This window comes from Gopherus evgoodei, chromosome 1, assembly GCF_007399415.2.
Source record: "Gopherus evgoodei ecotype Sinaloan lineage chromosome 1, rGopEvg1_v1.p, whole genome shotgun sequence".
NCBI classification, from domain to species: domain Eukaryota; kingdom Metazoa; phylum Chordata; order Testudines; family Testudinidae; genus Gopherus; species Gopherus evgoodei.
Window position 1 is genome coordinate 264,889,834 of NC_044322.1, and position 21,309 is coordinate 264,911,142.

Consider the following 21,309-nt stretch of genomic DNA (forward strand, 5'->3'; position numbering starts at 1 on the left):
CGCTGCTTGATTTCTAATCTCAGAATGCGTTTGTAACTCCTAGCACCAAACTCTGCAAGAAAAGAGACTGAAACGATTGCAGCTATCTACTTGTGAGAGATGAGGTGTATGTATATATGTATGGACAATAATAAATGGCGTAGAGCAGGTAAATTGGGTATGCTAATTCATCCTCATGCTACATGAGCAAGGGGACTCTTAGTGAACCCAATTGGGGAACTTGTTACCACAAGCTAGTCTTGAGAGCTAAAATGCTAGTTGGATTAAAAAAAAAGGATCACAAACTTCTATGGATAACAAGCCAGAGTTAGTGTAGAGAGGATTTTAAAACCAACCAACAAAAAATCCGAACAGTTGGATGGGATTAAAAGCTACAGCTGTTCAAAAAAAGTTCTGAGAAGATAATTTTGTCAGAAGTTTCAGATTTTGACAAATCAGCAAAATCCCTGAAAATTCCAGCAGACCCCAGGTATGTTTCAAAACCAAGGAGGCATTGTTTGTATTAGGATTTTTTCATGCAGCCTTCCCATCTGGCTCCTGGGCAGAGCTGCAGGTGGTTTGCCTCAGAGAGGGCTTTCAGGGTCCATGGTTTCAGGGCAGCCTGCTTTGGTTGGGACTCCATTCCCTTTTGTGGAGAACTGTTGGGATCCTAATCTGAATGAAACTAAATTTTGAAATAAAATCCTCCATGAAAGAGAATTACCTTTCTCCACACAGCTGTAATAAATCCCTCATGCTTTAGGGCCTAAACCAGCTCTGAGATATACTGAGGAAACTCTTACTTGGTAGGTAGATTACTCTATAACTACGGTGTGAACAATCTGGGGGTAAAGCAGCATCTTCACCTGAAGCATCTGGTGTTGGTCATTGTCAGATAGAGGGCACAGAAGTTCCAAACTAAAAAAACCAAAATATCTTGAGTGAGTTTGTGTCAAGAATTAACATCACTGGTGGTGGAGTAAATTCACAGCTAAAAGCTGCTTTTAATTTACAGGCCTGTTTCTTGAAGCTTATCTTCAGGCATTAATATTATCCTCTACATATTTCTTCAGTAATGCACAGCATAGGGTTTCCTGGAACTGCATATCTTATTTTAAGAACCCTATGCTAGGCATGCAGCCTCCCTTTGGAAGATGCATTGGTGATCTCTATTATGACAAACTTGAGTATATATTTGTCAAGGTATTATTTCCACTTTGAACTTTAGTGTTTAAAAAGTGGGGACCTGCACGTACCCTTTTAAGCTTAATTCCTAGCTTAGATTTGATAGCGCTGCCACCAACCAGAAATTCCAGTGTTTGGTACACTCCCTGTCCCCCAAAACCTTCCCTGGGAAGCCTAAGGCCCAAACCCCTTGGGTATTAAAACAAAGAGAAATAAACCTTTCCCCCTCCCAGATTTTCCCCTCCCTGGGTTACCCTGAGAGATCACTGTGATCCAAACTCCTTGGATCTTAAAACAGAGAGGAATTAACCTCCCCTCCGACCTTCTTTCCTCCCACCACTCCCTGGTAAGTTCAGACCCAATCCCCTTGGGTCTTACACAACGAAAAAAATTAATTAGGTTCTTAAAAAGGAAAGCTTTTAATTAAAGAAAGAAAAAATAAAAATTATCTCTGTAAAATCAAAATGGAAAATGTTTACAGGGTCTTCAGCTTATATAGACTAGAGGGACTCTCTCCCCACTAGCCTAAGATACAAGTTAAAGCAAACAGAGGTAAAATATCCCTCCAGCAAAATACACATTTGCAAATTAAGAAAACAAACATAAAACTAATCTGCCTTTTCTAGCTAGTACTTACTATTATGAACACGAGAGACTGTTTTAGAAAAAATGGAGACAGATCTGGTTGCACGTCTGGTCCCTCTTAGCCCCAAGAACGAACAAAGAACAAAACAAACAGCACAAACAAAGACTTTCCTCCACCAAGATTTGAAAATATCTTGTCCCCCGACTGGTCCTTTGGTCAGGTGTCAGCCAGGTTCACTGAGCTTGTTAACCCTTTACAGGTGAAAGAGACATTAACTCTTAACTATCTGTTCATGACACCCCCCCCCAAATCTCAGACAGTGTGGAACCACACTGGCGGTGATTTTTTCCTAGAACTTTAGAATAAACTGATTAATAACACACATGCACCGTTACAATTACTACTAATTATGTAAACTACAAGATTTTTCACATTTTAAGGACAATTTTTTAACCAGTTGATTTTGGGAAACTTTTACTGGAGAGTGCATTAGCTACTTCGGTAGAAGCTCCTGAAATGTGTTGAATTTCAAAATCAAAATTTTGGAGAGCTAAACTTCATTGAAGAAGTTTTCTGTTATTTCCCTTTGGCAGTATGAAGCCACTTTAGTGCAGCATCGTCAGTTTGTAGCTGGAACCGCTGTCCCCAAACGTATGGGCGTAACTTTTTTAGGGCATACACAATGGCGTAGCATTCTTTTTTACTGATTGACCAGTGGGTTTTCCTCTTAGACAGTTTTTTGCTGAGAAACACGACAGGATGGAAGTTTTGATCCGGTCCTTCTTGCATTAAAACTGCTCCCACACCACGCTCAGATGCATCCGTGGTTACTAGGAATGGTTTGTCAAAGTCTGGGACCCTTAGCACAGGGTCAGACATGAGGGTCGCCTTAAGCTGGGTAAAGGCCTTCTGACACTCATCAGTCCACTTAACTGCATTTGGCTGGGTCTTTTTGGTCAGGTCTGCTAGTGGGGCAGTGATTTGGCTGTAGTGTGGTACAATTCGCCTGTAATACCTGGCCAAGCCTAAGACGGATTGGACCTGTTTTTTGACCTTGGGAGAAGCCACTTTTGGATAGCATCCACCTTGGCCTGTAGGGGGTTTATTGTTCCTTGACCCACCTGGTGTCCCAGATAAGTACTCTGTTTTGGCCTATTTGACACTTTTTGGCCTTAATAGTTAGTCCTGCCTGCCTGATGCGCTCAAAGACTTTTTCTAGGTGTTCTAGGTGTTCGGGCCATGAATTAGAAAAAATGGCCACATCATCGAGGTAGGCAACTGCATATTCTTCCAATCCTGCTAGGAGACTATCTACAAGTCTTTGGAAGGTGGCAGGTGCATTTTGCAGCCCGAAAGGAAGCACATTAAATTCATATACCCCTGCATGGGTGATGAAGGCTGATCTTTCTTTGGCGGGTTTATCTAGCGGTACTTGCCAGTACCCCTTGGTAAGTCTATTGTAGAGATGAACTAGGCACGTCCCAACTTTTCCAATAGCTCATCGGTGCGTGGTATTGGATAGCTGTCGGGACGAGTTACCGCATTTAGCTTACGGTAGTCCACGCAAAAGCGTATTTCCCCATCTGGTTTGGGTACCAGAACCACTGGAGATGCCCATGCACTGGTAGAGGAGCGGATTATACCCATCTGTAGCATGTTTTGGATTTCCTGTTCTATAGCAGCTTGGGCATGAGGAGACACCAGGTAGGATGGGGTTCTAACTGGGTGAGCATTACCTGTGTCAATGGAGTGGTATGCCCGTTCAGTCCATCCTGGGGTGGCTGAGAACAATGGGGCGAAGCTAGTGCACAGCTTTTTGATTTGTTGCTGCTGCAGACGTTCCGAGGTTGTGGAGAGGGTCACCTCTTCCATGCCACTGTCACTCTTTTCCTCGTAGTAGACACCTTCAGGCCACTTAGCGTCATCTTCTCCCTGGGTTTTAAGCTGATAAACCTTTAAGTCTCTGGAATAAAAGGGCTTGAGAGAATTAATATGGTACGCTTTAGGCTTTAGGTTGGAGGTGGGAAACGCTATGAGATAGTTAACTGCTCCCAGGCGCTCTTGGACCGTGAATGGCCCTTCCCATGACACTTCCATCTTATGGGCCTGTTGCGCTTTCAAGACCATAACCTGGTCTCCTACCTTGAAGGAACGCTCTCTGGTATGTCTGTCATACCAGGCCTTTTGCTTCATCTGAGCATCCTTTAGGTTTTCTTTAGCAAGGGCTAAAGAGTGTCGGAGGGTGCTTTGTAGGTTGCTTACGAAATCCAGAATGTTAGTTCCTGGAGAAGGCATAAACCCCTTCCATTGCTGCTTCACCAACTGTAATGGCCCCTTAACCTCGTGGCCATACACAAGTTTGAATGGTGAAAACCCTAAACTGGGATGTGGTACAGCCCTGTAGGCAAAAAGCAACTGCTGAAATGCTAGATCCCAATCATTGGAGTGTTCATTGATGAGTTTACATATCATGGCCCCCAAAGTTCCATTAAACCTCTCCACCAGGCCATTGGTTTGATGGTAGTAAGGAGTGGCAACCAAGTGATTCACCCCATGAGCTTCCCATAGATCTTTCATGGTCCCTGCCAGGAAATTAGTTCCTGAATCTGCAAGGATGTCGGAGGGCCAACCTACCCTGGCAAAAATGTCTGTTAGGGCCTGGCACACAGTTTTAGCCCTGGTATTGCTTAGAGCTACTGCTTCCGGCCATCGGGTAGCAAAGTCCATGAAAGTCTGTATGCACTGCTTTCCTCTAGGGGTCTTTTTGGGAAAGGACCCAGAATATCCACAGCTACTCGCTGAAATGGGACCTCAATTGTGGGAAGTGGCTGGAGAGGGGCCTTGACCTGGTCTTGGGGCTTTTCCACTCTGGCCCACCTCACAAGACCGGACATAGTTGGCAACGTCCTTGCCCATCCCCTCTCAGTGGATGGACTTCCCCAACCTGTCTTTGGTTCTGTTCACCCCAGAATGGCCACTGGGATGATCATGGTCTAAGCTTAAGAGCTTTACCCAGTACTTAGTTGGAACCACTAACTGTTTTTGCGGATGACAGTCTTCCTGGTGTCCACCAGAAAGAGTCTCCTTGTATAAAAGTCCTTGTTCTACAACAAACCGGGATCGGTTAGAAGAGCTGAGAGGCGGTGGGGTGCTCTGTGCCATCGCCCAAGCTTTCTGAAGGCTGCCATCTGCTTCCTGCTCAGTCTGGAACAGTTCCCTTGAGGGTGGAGACACCAGTTCCTCCTTAGACTGTGGACTTGGGCTTGGTCCCTCTGGAAGCGATGTAGGTGATGGGGTTGTTTTCGTTGCTGGTGAACTGCTCTCCGCTGGTGCACTAGGTGGTATTTCAGGCTCTGGCTGAGCCTATTGGGTAGGGTTGTTTGCTGCTTCTGCCATTTAAGGCCCACTAGCGCCCCCTGTCGTTGGGGTTGGAGATGGGTTTGCAAGTGCTGGCGTCAGGCTGGCAACGGTTCTGGTGCTGGTTGCTTTTCCAGTTCCGGGTCTGGGACTGTAGGTACTGTGGCTGTTGCAGTCGTTGGCAGGGGATCTGGGTCCACCACCTCTGTCTGGGTTTCTGGTAACACAGACAGGGCCCTTGTGGACAGTTCAGGAAAAGGGATGGGTTTGGAAGGTTGCCTGGTTTGGCTGCGTGTAACCATTCCCACTCTCTTGGCCTGCTTCACCTGGTTGGCCAAGTCTTCCCCCAGTAGCATGGGGATGGGATAATTGTCATAGACTGCAAAAGTCCACATTCCTGACCAGCCTTTGTACTGGACAGGCAGTTCAGCTGCAGGCAAGTCTACAGATTTTGACATGAATGGGTAAATTGTCACTTGGGCCTCTGGGTTGATGAATTTGGGGTCCACTAAGGATTGGTGGATAGCTGACACTTGTGCCCCCGTGTCTCTCCATGCGATAACCTTCTTTCCGCCCACTCTCAAAGTTTCCCTTCGCTCCGAGGGTATTTGAGAGGCATCTGGGCCTGGGGATCTTTGGTGTGATGGTGGTGTAATGAACTGCACTCGGTTGGGGTTCTTGGGGCAGTTGGCCTTTATATGTCCCAGTTCATTACATTTAAAACAGCGCCCTGCTGACGGGTCACTAGGCCGAGGTGCGTTGCTGGAGACTGGTGAGGTGGGACAATAGGGAGTCTGGGTCTTTCCTTGGGTTGTAGGTGGGGTCTTGGGTGGCCCTTGGTGATAGGGTTTATTGTCTGTTTGCCCCCTGTGATATTCGCTCCCCTTGCTAGTAGCTTTTTTCTTTTCTGCCACTTCCACCTATCTATCTCCAATCTCCCATGCCTCGGTTACAGTTTTGGGTTTCCCATCTAGGATGTACCTTTCTATTTCCTCAGGAACACCCTCTAAGAACTGCTCCATTTGCATCAGGAGAGACAGCTCTGGCAGAGATTTAACATTTGCTCCTGATATCCAGGCATCCCAATTCTTTCCAATGTGGTAGACATGTCGGGTGAATGACACATCTGGTTTCCACCTTCGGGCTCTGAACTGCCGACAGGCATGCTCAGGTGTTAGCCCCATTCTGATTCTGGCCTTGGTTTGAAAATGTTCGTAATCGTTCGTGTGTTCCTTAGGTATTTCAGCCGCCACCTCTGCTAAGGGTCCACTGAGCTGTGGCCTCAGCTCTATCATGTACTGGTCTGCAGAGATGTTGTACCCATTGCAGGTCCTTTTAAAATTTTCTAAGAAGGTCTCATCACCTGCCTTGTAGGTGGGAAATTTCCTGGGATGGGAAATAGTACCTGGAGAAGGGTTGTTAGGGTTGGCTGGAACATCTGGCTTAGCCTTGCTAATTCCATGGCCTGCTGGTGGGCCTCCCTTTGGAGCTCCAGCTCTTTTTGTTTCCTCTCTCTCTCTTCTGTGGGCAGCCTCTGTGGCTTTTTCTTCTCTTTCTCTCAGCTCCATCTCTTTTTCTCTTATCTCCATCTCTTTTTCTCTCATTTTTCTCTCTTTTTGTTTCCTCTCCATGTCTCCCCTGTGGGCAGCTTCTTTGGCTTGTTCTTCTGCATCCAGCCTTGCCCGTTCCTGTTTAATGGCTTCCTTGGAACTCATCATTCCTGATTTCTTGTGCTGGCTGCGCCCTCTGCAGTTTACTGCCTGGAATGCTGCAGCCCAGGCTGCTTCCTCAGGGCTGCTTCGTTAACAGCCTTTCTAACTATCTATGCCCGAAGAGTTAGAAAGAAAAAAAGAAAAACAATTCACTTGCAAAAGCCTTTTGCTGGTGTCTGCTGGCTCACAGCTTGCCTCCTTTTCAACACCTCTGCCCTCAGGCTGTCTATCCAAACAGCTAGAAAGGAGAGAAAAAAAATTCACTGGCTTTAGTTTTTAAACCCAATCCTCTTAGCCTACTTTCAAGCAGCTAGCAGGGAGAATGAGAAAAAAAAGTCACTGGTTTTTGGTCCTAGACATCCCACCTCTGCCACCATGTCAAGGTATTAGTCCCACTTTGAACTTTAGCGTCCAAAAAGTGGGGACCTGCATGTACCCTTCTAAGCTTAATTCCTAGCTTAGATCTGATAGCACTGCCACCAACCAGAAATTCCAGTGTCTAGTACACTCCCTGTCCCCCAAAACCTTCCCTGGGGAGCCCAAGACCCAAACCCCTTGGGTCTTAAAACAAAGAGAAATAAACCATTCCCCCTCCTTTCCCCCTCCCAGATTTTCCCCTCCCTGGGTTACGCTGAGAGATCACTGTGATCTAAACTCCTTGACTCTTAAAACAGAGAGGAATTAACCTTTCCCCCCCTTCGTTCCCCCCACCACTCCCTGGTGAGTTCAGACCCAATCCCCTTGGGTCTTACACAAGGAAAAAAATCAATCAGGTTCTTAAAAAGGAAAGCTTTTAATTAAAGAAAGAAAAAATAAAAATTATCTCTGTAAAATCAAGATGGAAAATGTTTACAGGGTCTTCAGCTTATATAGACTAGAGGGACTCTCTCCCCACTAGCCTAAGATACAAGTTAAAGCAAACAGAGGTAAAATATCCATCCAGCAAAACAGATTCATAGATTCATAGATTCTAGGGTCAGAAGGGACCAATGTGATCATCTAGTCTGACCCCTTGCACAAAGCAGGCCACAGAACCCTACCCATCCACTTCTATAACAAACCCCTAACCTATAACTGAGTTATTGAAGTCTTCAAATTGTGGTCTGAAGACCTCAAGCTGCAGAGAATCCACCAGCAAGTGACCCATGCCCCACGCTGCAGGGGAAGGTGAAAAACCTCCAGGGCCTCTGCCAGTCTGCCCTGGAGGAAAATTCCTTCCCGACCCCAATATGGCGATCAGCTAAACCCTGAGCATGTGGGCAAGACTCACCAGCCAGCACTCAGGAAAGAATTCTCTGCAGTAACTCAGATCCCATCCCATCACCAACCACTGGGCATACTTATCTGGCGATAATCAAAGATCAATTGCCAAAATTAGGCTCTCCCATCATACCATCCCTTCCATAAACTTATCAAGCTTAATCTTAAAGCCAGATATGTCTTTTGCCCCCACTACTCCCCTTGGAAGGCTGTTCCAGAACTTCACTCCTCTAATGGTTAGAAACCTTCGTCTAATTTCAAGTCTAAACTTCCTAGTGTCCAGTTTATACCCATTCATTCTTGTGTCTACATTGGTACTAAGCTTAAATAATTCCTCTCCCTCCCTAATATTAATCCCTCTGATATATTATAAAGAGCAAGCATATCCCCCCTCAGCCTTCTTTTGGCTAGACTAAACAAGCCAAGCTCTTTGAGTCTCCTTTCATATGACAGGTTTTCCATTCCTCGGATCATCCTAGTAGCCCGTCTCTGAACCTGTTCCAGTTTGAATTCATCCTTCTTAAACATGAGAGACCAGAACTGCACACAGTATTCCAGGTGGGGTCTCACCAGTGCCTTATATAATGGTACTAACACCTCCTTATCTTTACTGGAAATAACTCGCCTAATGCATCCTAAAACCGCATTAGCTTTTTTAATGGCCATATCACATTGGTGGCTCATAGTCATCCTGTGATCTACCAATACCCCAAGGTCCTTCTCCTCCTCTGTTGCTTCCAACTGATGCGTCCCCAATCTATATCTAAAGTTCTTATTATTAATCCCTAAGTGCATGACCTTGCACTTTTCACTATTAAATTTCATCCTATTACTATTATTCTAGTTTACAAGGTCGTCCAGATCTTCCTGTATGATATCCCGGTCCTTCTCCGCATAGCAATACCCCCCAGCTTCGTGTCATCCACGAACTTTATTAGCACATTCCGCTTTTTGTGCCAAGGTCGGTAATAAAAAGGTTAAATAAGATTGGTCCCAGAACGATCCTTGAGGAACTCCACTAGTAACCTCCTTCCAGCCTGACAGTTCACCCTTCAGTATGACCCGTTGTAGTCTCCCCATTAACCAGTTCCTTATCCACCTTTCAATTCTCATACTGATCCCCATCTTTTCCAATTTGACTAATAATTCCACATGTGGAACCGTGTCAAATGCCTTACTGAAATCGAGGTAAATTAGGTCTACCACATTTCCTTTGTCTAAATAGTCTGTCACCTTCTCAAAGAAGGAGATCAGGTTGGTTTGGCATGATCTACCTTTAGTAAAACCATGTTGTACTTTGTCCCAATTACCATTGACCTCAATGTCCTTAACTACTTTCTCCTTCAAAATTTTTTCCAAGATCTTCCATACTACAGATGTCAAACTAACAGGCCTATAGTTACTCGGACCACTCTTTCTCCCTTTCTTAAAGATAGGAACTACGTTAGCAATTCTCCAGTCGTACGGTACAACCCCTGAGTTTACTGATTCATTAAAAATTCTCGCTAACGAGCTTGCAATTTCATGCACCAGTTCCTTTAATATTCTCGGATGAATATTGTCCGGGCCCTCCGATTTTGTCCCATTAAGCTGTTCAAGTATGGCTTCTACCTCAGATGTGGTAATATCCACCTCCATATCCTCATTCCCGTTTGTCATCCTTCCATTACCCCTAAGCTCCCCATTAGCCTTATTAAAGACTGAGGCAAAGTACTTATTTAGATATTGGGCCATGCCTAGGCTATCCTTAACCTCCTTTCCATCCTCAGTGTGTAGCGGTCCCACTTCTTCTTCTTTGTTTTCTCTTATTTATATGGCTATAGAACCTTTTACTATTGGTTTTAATTACCTTTGCAAGGTTCAACTGTACTTGGCTTTTAGCCTTTCTCACTTTATCCCTTCATGTTCTGACCTCACTAAGATAGCTTTCCTTGCTAATCCCACCATTCTTCCACTCCTTGTAGGCTTTCTGCTTTTTCTTAATCACTTCTCTGAGATGCTTACTCATCCAGCTTGGTTTACAACTCCTGCCTATGTTTTTTTTCCCCTTTGTTGGGATGCAGGCTTCCGACAGTTTCTGCAGCTGCGACTTAAAGTAATTCCAGGCCTCTTCCACATTTAGATCCACAAGTTCTTCAGTCCAATCCACTTCCCTAACTAATTTCCTTAATTCTTTAAAGTTAGCCCTTTTGAAATCAAAAACCCTAGTCCCAGATCTATTTTTGTTTATCCTTCCATCTAGTTTGAACTGAATTAGCTCATGATCACTCGAACCAAGGTTGTCCCCTACAACCATTTCTTCTATGAGGTCCTCACTGCTCACCAAAACCAAATCTAAAATGGCATCCCCTCTTGTCGGTTCTTCAACTGCTTGGTGAAGGAATCCATCAGCTATCACATCCAGAAAAATCTGATCCCTACTATTCTTGCTAGCACTTGTACTCCAGTCTATATCTGGGAAGTTAAAGTCTCCCATGATCACACATTTCCCATTAGTGTTTACTTCCTTAAAAACATTAAAGAGGTCTCTATCCATATCCAAATCAGATCCCGGCGGTCTGTAGCACACCCCAAGCACTATCTCAGGGGAGGCTCTAGTAGCTTTCTTTCCCAGTGTGATTTTTGCCCAGACAGACTCTGTCTTGTCCATTCCATCACGTCTTATTTCTTTACAGTTAACCTCCTCATTGATGTACTATGTTACTCCACCACCTTTGCCTTTATTTCTATCTTTCCTAAACAGCACATAGCCTTCAATACCTGTACTCCAGTCATGACTACTATTCCAACATGTTTCTGTTATACCTATAATATCTGATTTCACTTCCTGCACCAGTAGCTCTAGTTTCTCCATTTTGTTCCCTAGGCTGCTCGCATTAGTGTACAGACATCTTAATTTTTGCCGTTTGGCTTCACTCACATTCTGTACGTTGTTAGGCACAGACATTCTACCACCAACATCACCTGTTAGTCTGCTATCTACACTACCCTTCCTCCTTATGCCAATTCTTCTGTCCATGGCTGTATCCCCTCTTACTTTACTTCCCTCTCAAGATTAAATTCCGGCGTGGAGATCTCCCGAACATCTCCCAACCATCTCCCCCAAATTTCTAGTTTAGAGCTCTCTCAATCAGGTCAGCGAGCCTCCATCCTAGAAGTCTATTTCCCTCCTTGCTCAGGTGAAGTCCATCCCAAGAGAACAGTCTTCTGTCCGTAAATGCTTCCCAATGGCCATACATCCCAAAGCCCTCCTTATAGCACCACTGCCTGAGCCATCTGTTGATCGCCATAATCTTGTCACACCTTTGTTGCCCTTCTCTAGGAACCGGCAGAATCCCACTGAAGATCACCTGAGCCTCGATTTCCTTAAACGTCTTCCCCAGTCTGGCATAGTCTCCCTTGATACATTCCAGAGAGTATCTAGCCATATCATTCGTTCCCACATGAAGGACAATCAACGGATTCTTCCCCGCTCCCACTAGTATCCTTTTCAGCCTCAGGTCCACATTCTGTATCTTAGCACCCGGCATACAGCACACCCTTCTGTTCTCCCGATCAGCTCTAGTCACAGGCCTGTCTATTCTTCTCAGTAAGGAGTCTCCAGTCACGTAGACCTGCCTTTTCCTGGTGACAGTGCGCTTCTCCGGTCTATCTCCCGCACCCACTGCCTGCAAGTCCTCTCAATTCCTATTCCCCCTTGCAATCCTCCAGGGGCTCATATTTGGTGTTGCCTCCATTGACTCCTCCCCTTCTCCTGCACATTTGCAAATTAAGAAAACAAACATAAAACTAATCTGCCTTTTCTAGCTAGTACTTACTATTATGAACATGAGAGACTGTTTTAGAAAGAATGGAGACAGATCTGGTTGCACATCTGGTCCCTCTTAGCCCCAAGAGCGAACAAAGAACAAAACAAACAGCACAAATAAAGACATTCCTCCACCAAGATTTGAAAGTATCTTGTCCCCCGATTGGTCCTTTGGTCAGGTGTCAGCCAGGTTCACTGAGCTTGTTAACTCTTTACAGGTAAAAGAGACATTAACCCTTAACTATCTGTTTATGACAACATTATTGGTCCTTTATTTCACTTTTATGTACAAAGAATGTTATGGATAACAGCTATTGTTTTTGATCTTCTTCCTGAAGCCACCAAAACCTAGCAATCCTTGCCCTTTTGCTCACAACTGCCAGAGTGCTAAAAATAATTTTTAAAAAGCCATCAAAGAGAGACACTCAGTGGAAAGAATCTGAACAGCAAATCAATACATGGTTCATTTAAACAGATGCTAAAGTCCAGCTGTGTCACCCTGCCTGCATCTGATTTTACTTTCCGTTCAATCCTGGGTTTCTCCTGCCCCTACCTTTTCAGGTGAGATGTGAGGGGAGGGAAGAACAGTGTTTGGTGATCAGCATGGATAAAAAAAAAAAATTAAATTAAAAAAGAGAATTTAAATTACATTTTTGTCTTTAAAGATTAACCAATTTAAAATTAAATTTGAAATTATGACAACCTATGTTGATATCATCTATTAAAATAATTTAAAGATACATTTTAAAAAATATTAAATGGTACTTGTTTGTGGTCCAAGTTTTAAAGAAAGTCAAACCACTGAACTAGTGACTTAAGCACCAGAAACCAGAGTTGTTGAAGTGTTAAACTAGCTTCTAATGGCAGAAGCCTCTTCTGCAGGTGCAGAGAGAATGTTTTCTTCATTTCAGCCTAGTCAACTAGTTCAGTTCAATCAAGAGTTCATTCAAAGTTGAGAAACTGATTGGGAGTTGATAGAGGAGGAAAACTCATTTTCCTCTCCCAATCTGTGAATAAAAACTAGGTGTGAAAGGATGAGGTCTGTCCTAAAATCCTGAAGTATAATGGTACCAAAACAATGACTTCAAATTATCAATGACAAACAAAACTTCCTTTTTTTTACAAATCAATTTTAAATGCAAAACATGTTTACCAAAACATTTGGCTTTTGTTTCCAGAACCCTTAAGGTAGTTTTATTTACCCTAATGCATTTTAAAAATCTGTTTTATTGATTTTTAATTGAATTCCAATTTTCATCCAAATAGAGCTTGACACAAATCACAAGTAAAAAATTAACGATCTACTAAACAAGAAATGAATCATTCATAATTTTCTAATGTAAAAAATGTAAAAATTAAGAATCTGAATAAATGTATATTAAGTTATATAATTGTTTAAATAAATGTGTATAGGTATAGTGTATTGGCCTGGTTACCAAAAGGAATGCATAAATTTTGTGTAAAGGGTAAATTTAGTTAAAAACTGTTGATTTTCAGGGATTATCAGCCAGTACGAACCAGCTTTTCTTGAGGAAAATACCTAAAAAGTATAAATACAAATCAAGATTTAAACTTATTTAAATCAAGGTTTCCTGCTTCTGAATTAAATCAATCCACACTATTGGTGATGGGCTCTTCTTTCCCTTTTAAATGTTTTTGTTCATATTGTAGGTTGGGTGTAGGGCTTGGATGTCTTTGACTCACAGTCCTTTTAGAAATGTTTATTATAAAACAGCATCCACCACTTGTAAAACCAATTAGCAACATATCAGGTTTTAAAGAAAAATAACCCTGGTCCAAACTCACTGTTGGCATAAGTGAGCATAACACCACTGATTTACAAAGCCTTCAAAATTATAGTAGTAACAAAACCATTCACTGCAAACTCCACAACCTACTTGGCCTCGTATCTTTAACTATCCCACTTGGTCATCATCTATATGAGAAAAAATCAGTATGCAGTAATGATACTATTATTTAAGTTTAAACTCTATTCAAGGATGTTAAAAATTGGGATGTGTTTTAGGGGTTAGGGCTGGACTGAGGACAACTCGGGTCTGTTCTTGGCTCTGCCTCTGATTCATTGACTGATATGGTACAAATTACTTAGCCATTTTCTTCTGCAATTTACCTATCTGTAAAAGGAATAAAATACATGCCTACCTAACAGTGGAATCCAATCTCAAAAAAATCTGCTGATTTTTACACCATGTTTAATTTATGTGTGGAACTCACTGCCAACAAAATATCACTAAGGACCAGTACTTAGGATTCAAAGCATGATTGCACTTTTACATGGATAAGAACATTCATAGTTATTTAAGGTAGGATAAAAGTTTTAGGACATCCACCATCATCCTTTAGAGCATAAGCCAACCGCTAAGGTTAAGAAGAATCTTCTCCCCCTTGGCAGGTTATTACATAATTTTCCATTGCGGTATTCCTTGTGCTCTCTTTTGACCATCTGGTACTGGCCATTTATGTGCACCAGACATGATACCAGAATAATGGAACAATAGTCTGGAATGGTATGGCAATTCCTATATTCCTTATTTAATTGTTTGCACAGTACATAGATATCCTGGGGTGCTGTAGTCACACTTATTGAAGCATGACTTCCCTTTTATTACAAAAAGTACAGTGATTTGTTTAAAGAATGTTTCCAGTGTTACTTTTACTTTCAAATGGTGCCTAAAAATCATTATATACAACTTTTAACAAAATCAACACAGGAACTTTTACTGTGTATATTGATGCTTCTTATGAGCTGTCATTTTAGTCAACTGGAAAGTCCCCCTCCCACAGAAAGATAGGAAAGTGATTTTTTGTGTATTCTGCTGAGTTTCCCTGTTGACAATCCCAAGACTCCACATGTATGGCTGCTCAGTTACCCTCCCAATTTTAGATGTTGAATTAATAGGAGGTCTTGTAACTCCAAAGCTAATGAGTCCCATAGAGTTTTGATTCCTGACAATAAGTGCCACTTGCGGAAAGTTTTCTGCAGTGTTGTGGATGGTTTTGTGGCTAAGGCATCAGAGTAGGATTCAGGAGATATGATCTTGAGCAAATCATCTTTCTTTACTTGTTCCTCATTTGCAAAATGGAGATTATAGTAATTTGCTACCTCACCAGAGTATTGTGAATATAAATTTATTAATATCTGTGAGGTGCTGACAGGGAAACACTGTCATAAATATAAAATGTCACTGTTTTTGAGCATAGTGGATACAAAGCAAACAGCATTAAGACTGGAAAAAATATCATGACTGTTACATATTGACAGTCTGTGTGGCTTTGCAGAGTGTAAACTGACAACCTAGAAGGTAATGAGACTGCAGCAGCACTTTCAAACCGTCCTCTGCTGAAAGTAAAAATCAAAGAGTTTGTTGCTGATCTACAGTGGGTTTGCCTATTATCTGTGAGTCTATTTTAGTTCTCAACCCCATCGAATCCTAATCAGTTGATAAGAGAGGAAAAAAAAGGTTAGCGCTGAGTCGAGCTTTGGCTCACTTGTACTTCCCGCTATACAGAAAATGATGACATGACAGCGATTCTCCCATGGTGCCCTTCAAATAATAACAAAGTGACTTGTCCTATGCGATACTGTCACATACTTATGGAGGGATGTAGACTGCTGACTACAGAGCTTTGTTTGTACCAGGTGTGTTCATCCGCGTGCTCTGCCCAGCAGGCCTAAACTTCATTTAAATAAGGTCTTTTATGCACAGCGCCCCCTGGTGGGTGAACAGTAGAAGATAGTTTAACTTTCCATGGCACAAGTTACACTGAAATCCCACCCAGGCTGGCTGGCTGGGGTGCGGGGCAGGGGAGGAGCTGTTCTGAGAGGGGAACTTGCTGCCTCCTATCATGTCGCATCAGGTGTAGGGCAGTTCTCCAAGCCTCTCACCAGACCCACTCCTCATGTTTAGGGGCGGCGGGGGGAGAGGCTCAGAGTCGGTCTCTGGGGAGCGAGGTTTGGGCTGAGCGTTTCAGGGGGGCATTTTCCCTCCCCCAGCTTCCGAGCCCTGGGCCAGGACCAGCAGCTCGCTCCGGGCAGGCGGGCCAGCCCTCCGCGGGCTCTTTAAAAGAAGCGGAACGGTCCCGCGGCACCTGTGTTGTAGCGGGGGCAGATTTCATTGCCGCACGGCGGGTCCTTCGCGCGGTGCGTCCGCCGGCTGCCGAGTCCCTCCCGGCTCAGGTCTCTGCCGCGCTCGCCATGGACGCGTTAGCGGCAGAGCTGGGGGCTCTGACCCCGGAGCAGGCAGCGGCTCCCGTGAACACGGTGGAGGTGAGCAAGGGGACCGGGGATAAAGGCGCCGCCGGCCCTCGGAGGAGGGCCACACTCCGCTCTGGCAACGAGCGGCGGAGCCCCCGCGAGCTATCTCGCCGAGGCCCCTGTTGCGCTTGTGCAGGGGCTCCTGTTTCAGCCTCGGGTCGTTCAGCGCATGCCCTGTTGCGCATGCGCGCAGCCCCTAAGTTCGTCTCTCTAGTGGGCTTTCCGGGCTCCAGGCACCTGGGTCCCGAGTCATCTGTGGCGCATGCGCGGAATCAGTTCGCCCTTTCCATGTAGGCCTGCGGCTTCCCGCAAGCTCCAGGGTGGCTGCGCTGCTGTGTCCGGCAGCCCCCGGGCCTGGTGCTGTGCAGCCTCTCTTGCCCCTGCGCCCAGCGGCTGGTGGAGGGCGCCCAGCCATTCCCCGGGGAGCTTGGCCGCCCCAGGGTGTTACAAGGCCAGAGCAACACACTCAGTGTGGCAAGGGCAGGCGTGTGCAGGGTCGTGTTAGCCGCCCGTGATTAGGTCTCCTAACACGACATGAGACCCGCTAGTTTTGTCTACATGGGGCAGTTAGCAGCCTTTCTAATGTGCTGTAATTTCAGGCTTGATAACACCTGTAGAGGGTTACACACAGAGCCTGGCTCTTACCCCCAGGGAAATCTGCCTATCCAGCCTTGTATCTACTGCTGCCCATCACCACAGAGCCCCTTCCACATAAAATCAATAGCAATGTTCCTCCTGCACTTGGTGGTGGCTCTGGCATGTCTCCTTTTTCAGGGTAAAAGTACTGCATGGGTTAGGGTCTTGGTTTTTGACATTTTTAGATTTTAATTCCCCCCGCCCCCTTTTTTGGTAGGAGTTTAGTGGACAGGTGGATGTAAGAAATGTAGTCTTTAAACCAATAACTCATTGGTGTGTTACCACCTCTGAAACATATCACTGTGATGATAGTGTCTGCATCAGTAGCTGCTACTCACACAATGCAAAGAGCCCAGTACTGTATTCCATTGCAAAGTTAACTAATTATGTGCTCCCTTAGGACCTCATCCTCTAAGTGGGATAGCCACCTTTTCAAAGTGCAAAAAGAGGACACGTGCAAGAACCCCACCCCTTCTGTGGCCCTGCCCTTGCTCTTCCTCTTCCCGTGTGGCCCTGTCCCTTGGCCAGGTTGGAAGGGGGAGCAGACTGTGCTAAGAGCCACCCAGGGAGCCCTGGACCCTCCACCTGCCCTGGGTGGGGGTCAGGGTGCCCAAGAATAGTACCTGGCCCATGTCCCTGCCCCATGGGATGTGTTCAGGCTTTATGGGCAGCTCTTACTAAGCTCTGGCTTCTGGCCTCAAGGGGAAGAGGAGGAGTAGAGGGACAGGGCCTCGTGGCGAGAGAGGGCTACAGCCTATCTCAGCCCCTGTGACTTCCAAGAGGCTGATGTGGTCACTAAACCTCAGGCAGGTGCAGAGTGGCACTGGAGGGGATCGGGGACAAAAGCTGTCCCAGAGTCATTCAGCCTGGGACCAGGACTTAAAATGTACATTTTGGGACTGTGCCGTCCAATTAGGGAAAAGTGGTCACCCTACCTGCAAGGTGTTGAGCCACCTTAGTTTCCACTGAGCTCAATGAATTGTGGGTGCCTGTTGCTTCATGGAATCAAGCCCACATATAGTAGGCGCAAGAGGGTTGAGGCTGCCACTTGCACTGTATGTAGGCCCATCCTGTATCTGTGCAGCTGCCCTGAAACTAATTTTGGGCCAATTTTACTTGTGATGCACATGAGTTTATCCTACAGGGCAAACCACGCAAAGTTATAATCCTTTATTGAACCCACCTTCCTCCATGCTCATGTTTATGCGTACTATTACATACCAAAATAGTTTGTTGTGATACGGCAAGATTTATTTTTAAACACTGGTGGAAAAATTTAACTTGATTTGCATTCGATTCTTCCTCCCTAAATTTGAAATGTAAACATTAAGCTGTTCCCTTTATTTTATGTTTTTTACTTTTTCTCCTGTTGAAATATGAAAAACAAAGTTAGACTAAGACTGAATAAAATTCAACTGAATTTCATGTCTTTGAAGGCAAGTGATACAAAGAATAGCTGGGACTCCAGTGTAGAATATATCAATAACAATTTTTTTTACTTAATTTTAGTTAATTTTAGAATTGCACACACCAATTGAATATATTATTTAATGTTCAGAATCTTAGCAGTCGTTGCCTCTTTAGATACCTATAAAGTTAGACATACTGTTAATCTGCAAGTCATGTTTGTCTGAATGTTTTGAACCTACTTTTTAACGACAGTAATACTTGAGATTACTATATAGCTGAAATAAGTTAGCAGGAATAAGTATTTTTTCAGTTTTGACAGTGCTTTGTGTTTGGCTGTGTGCATTAGCATTTGTAGGATTAGGACCATAGTTTTCTCTCTCATTGAAAACAAAACACTTAAACTTTTTAAAGGAGTGGCTTTTTTTCTTTTTTAAAATAAATCAGGACATAGTATTTAAGTGGAGTTTTCTCAGAAACTTGTATTTTGTTAACTTGTTTTTAAATTGACTAATTTAACTGTATCCGTTTGACTGTCTGTGCCTTGACTATAGTTTGTATTGCACACATGGATTACTGTATTATTTAAATTATCATCTGCTTGTTTATATTATTAATTTTGATTGACTAGTTACAGTCCCTCTTCTCTGCATTGACTTGACTTTAAATAGTCTTAATGGTAGAAGTAGGATTGCCAACTTTGTAATATAAAAACTGGACACTCCAGCAGGAATGCAGAGCCTCCCCTGGGGCCCCCCCTGCCCCATCCCTTTCTCCTGAGGTCCCACCCCCCATTTGCTCCTCTGTCCCCCTCCATCCATCTCTTGCTATATTTCTCCTCTCTCCCCCATCCACCCCCCCCGTGGGTCAGGAGGGACTCACCTGCAGAGTTGGGGCTGGGAGCTGCAACTGCCAGATGCAGGTAGGAGGCGGCCCTGGCTGAGTAGGGGCTGGTGTGGGTGATGTCTCTGCACCTTCCCGCCTCCCCTGCCTGCAGTAACTGGAGTTCGAATGTCCTGTCAGTAGATATGACTGGATGCCATCAGGTCCCCTTTTCAACCAGACTTTCTGGTCGAAAACCAGACACCTGGCCACCCTAGGCAGAAGTATAGTGTTTAGGTTTTTTAGATTTTTGTTAGGTACACTCCTGCAGCTATTTCAAATTGTTTTTGTTTTGTCTTGTTTTTAGGAAAAATGGAGACTTCTTCCAGCTTTTCTAAAGGTCAGTGTTACTTTATATGTTTCACTTGTACATGAATGTTCAAGCTCTTAAACTGAAAACAATTTAATTAGTGCAAGACTGACTTGCTACAGGCAGTGTTTTGACAAGATAAAAGATGGTCAGAACTGTGTTTTAATCTTAAAACCTAATGTATTCATTTTAAAATCATATGTCAGCATTGCATATTCTTGCAGATTCTCTAAACTTTTTATTTTCAGCCCTTGTCCTTCAGCACAACCAAAACCCTTGAGTTCTCACATTTAATTTCCTTGCTTGTAAAAGTAGGGACTCCCCAATGGTCTTTCTCCTCTCCCAACTCCAAGGGTACATCTACACTACCCGCCAGTGGGTAGCGATTGGTCTATCGGGGATCGATTTATTGTGTGTAGTGTAGACGTGATAAATCGATCCCCAAGTGCTCTATCAATTGCTGAACTCCAGCAGTGCAAGAGGCGGAAGCATAGTTGACGGGGGAGCCGCGGCTGTCGATCCCTCACCGCGAGGACACGAAATAAGTAATTTTAATTCAGTCTAAGATATGTTGACCTCAGCTATGCTATTCTCTTAGCTGAAGTTGCATATCTTAGATCGATTTCCCCATCCCCGCAGTGTAGACCAGGCCTAATTCATGGCTGCCCAGCCTCTCACAATCCATTAATGCCTTGTATAGCCAGACCTTCCTCCAATCCTGTATGCTCCTCAGTCCACCCTCCAGAGCATCAGAAAGCTTCCCTTTTTCTGATTAATCTCAAAAGTTCTCTATTTTGTTTCAGGCTTTTTTCTGTGCTTTTTTGTTTTATTATTCCCTACAACATCTTCCCTCTTTATCTAGTCTATTATTTTTTTTTCTTTCCTCTCTCTTTTTAACCTCCTTCTATGTCTTTTCCTCTGTTATTTCCCAGACCACCTGTCCCCTTTACATCTGGAGTTTGCATTCTCTCTACAGTCATCCAGTTCCTGCCCCCATAATATGAGAGGCAAGGCTATTACCTAAATGAAAGTTTCTGGATTAATCTCAAAGGGAATAGTTTGAGGCAGTCTCTCTTTAGAAGTAGCCATTTTTTTTAGCTAGTTTGAAACAGTGGTTTATGAAATACAGGCAGTGATTTTGGCTTGTTTATTATTTCAGTGTTACCCAAAGAACCAATCTAGCTCATTGGTCTAGGATCTGTAAAACATTTACTAGGTAGATATGGTCTCTGTCCCACAGAGCATACAATCTAAAATCCTGATCCTGCAAAGAGACATGCATGACTTCACTGGTGCATGTGAGTAGCTCTGCTGAACTCGGGACTGCTCTCATAAGTGTTTAGAACCCAAATCTGCAAAGAACTCACAAACTGTGAGTAATAATAAGTAGGAGGGAGGATGACCGTGACAGGAACAATACTGTGCAGATGGCAATCTAAGCTGCTAGTGTGCACAACTAGATGTAAACATTAAATATTAGCACTTTATAAATTCTCTATCAAACCACAGTCCCCTTTGCTCCTGTAGCATCATCACTGCAGTCCCTTCCGAAGTGACCGTGGGCACACTGTCTATATTTATATTCTTATTGCATTGTCTTTTTCTTCCACTTTTATATAGACTCTCTGCAATCTAGTATTATTAATTCCCTTTTCAGTATACCCCACATCTCCTTCTCCATGACAGTCCTGCTCCTCCCCTTATATAGGGCTGTTAAATCAACAGAAGTCTCTCACTGCCTCTACTGCTGAATGGGGGCAGAATGGGTTCCTGCATGTATCTAGTGCAGAAGATCAAAGTCCAGCAGTCATTTATGTGCTTTAATGTCATTCTGGCCCAGAGCTGTGATGGTACCTTGGGCCTGCCCAATACCCATCTCATTTACGACCCCTTCCTTACATCTCTCTCAGC

The 21,309-nt window shown here is 44.1% G+C and overlaps 1 protein-coding gene across 9 annotated transcripts in view; it reads left to right on the forward strand.

Moving 5' to 3' along the window:
• The first annotated feature begins 13,300 nt into the window (after positions 1 to 13,300).
• The window catches only part of POLR3B (RNA polymerase III subunit B), a 123,701-nt gene continuing 115,692 nt past the window's right edge, over positions 13,301 to 21,309 (forward strand). For 7 of the 9 annotated variants that reach the window (XR_003998093.1, XM_030544965.1, XM_030544940.1 and 4 more), the window contains exons 1-2: positions 13,301 to 16,175; positions 19,396 to 19,428. Coding sequence is in view for 8 of the 9 variants with exons in the window: in XM_030544965.1 (XP_030400825.1) it covers positions 16,104 to 16,175; positions 19,396 to 19,428 (105 nt within the window). In the remaining variant the exon portion in view is untranslated. The remainder of the gene's footprint in view (positions 16,176 to 19,395; positions 19,429 to 21,309) is intronic. The other 2 variants (XM_030544982.1, XM_030544917.1) reach the window with 2 other exon arrangements.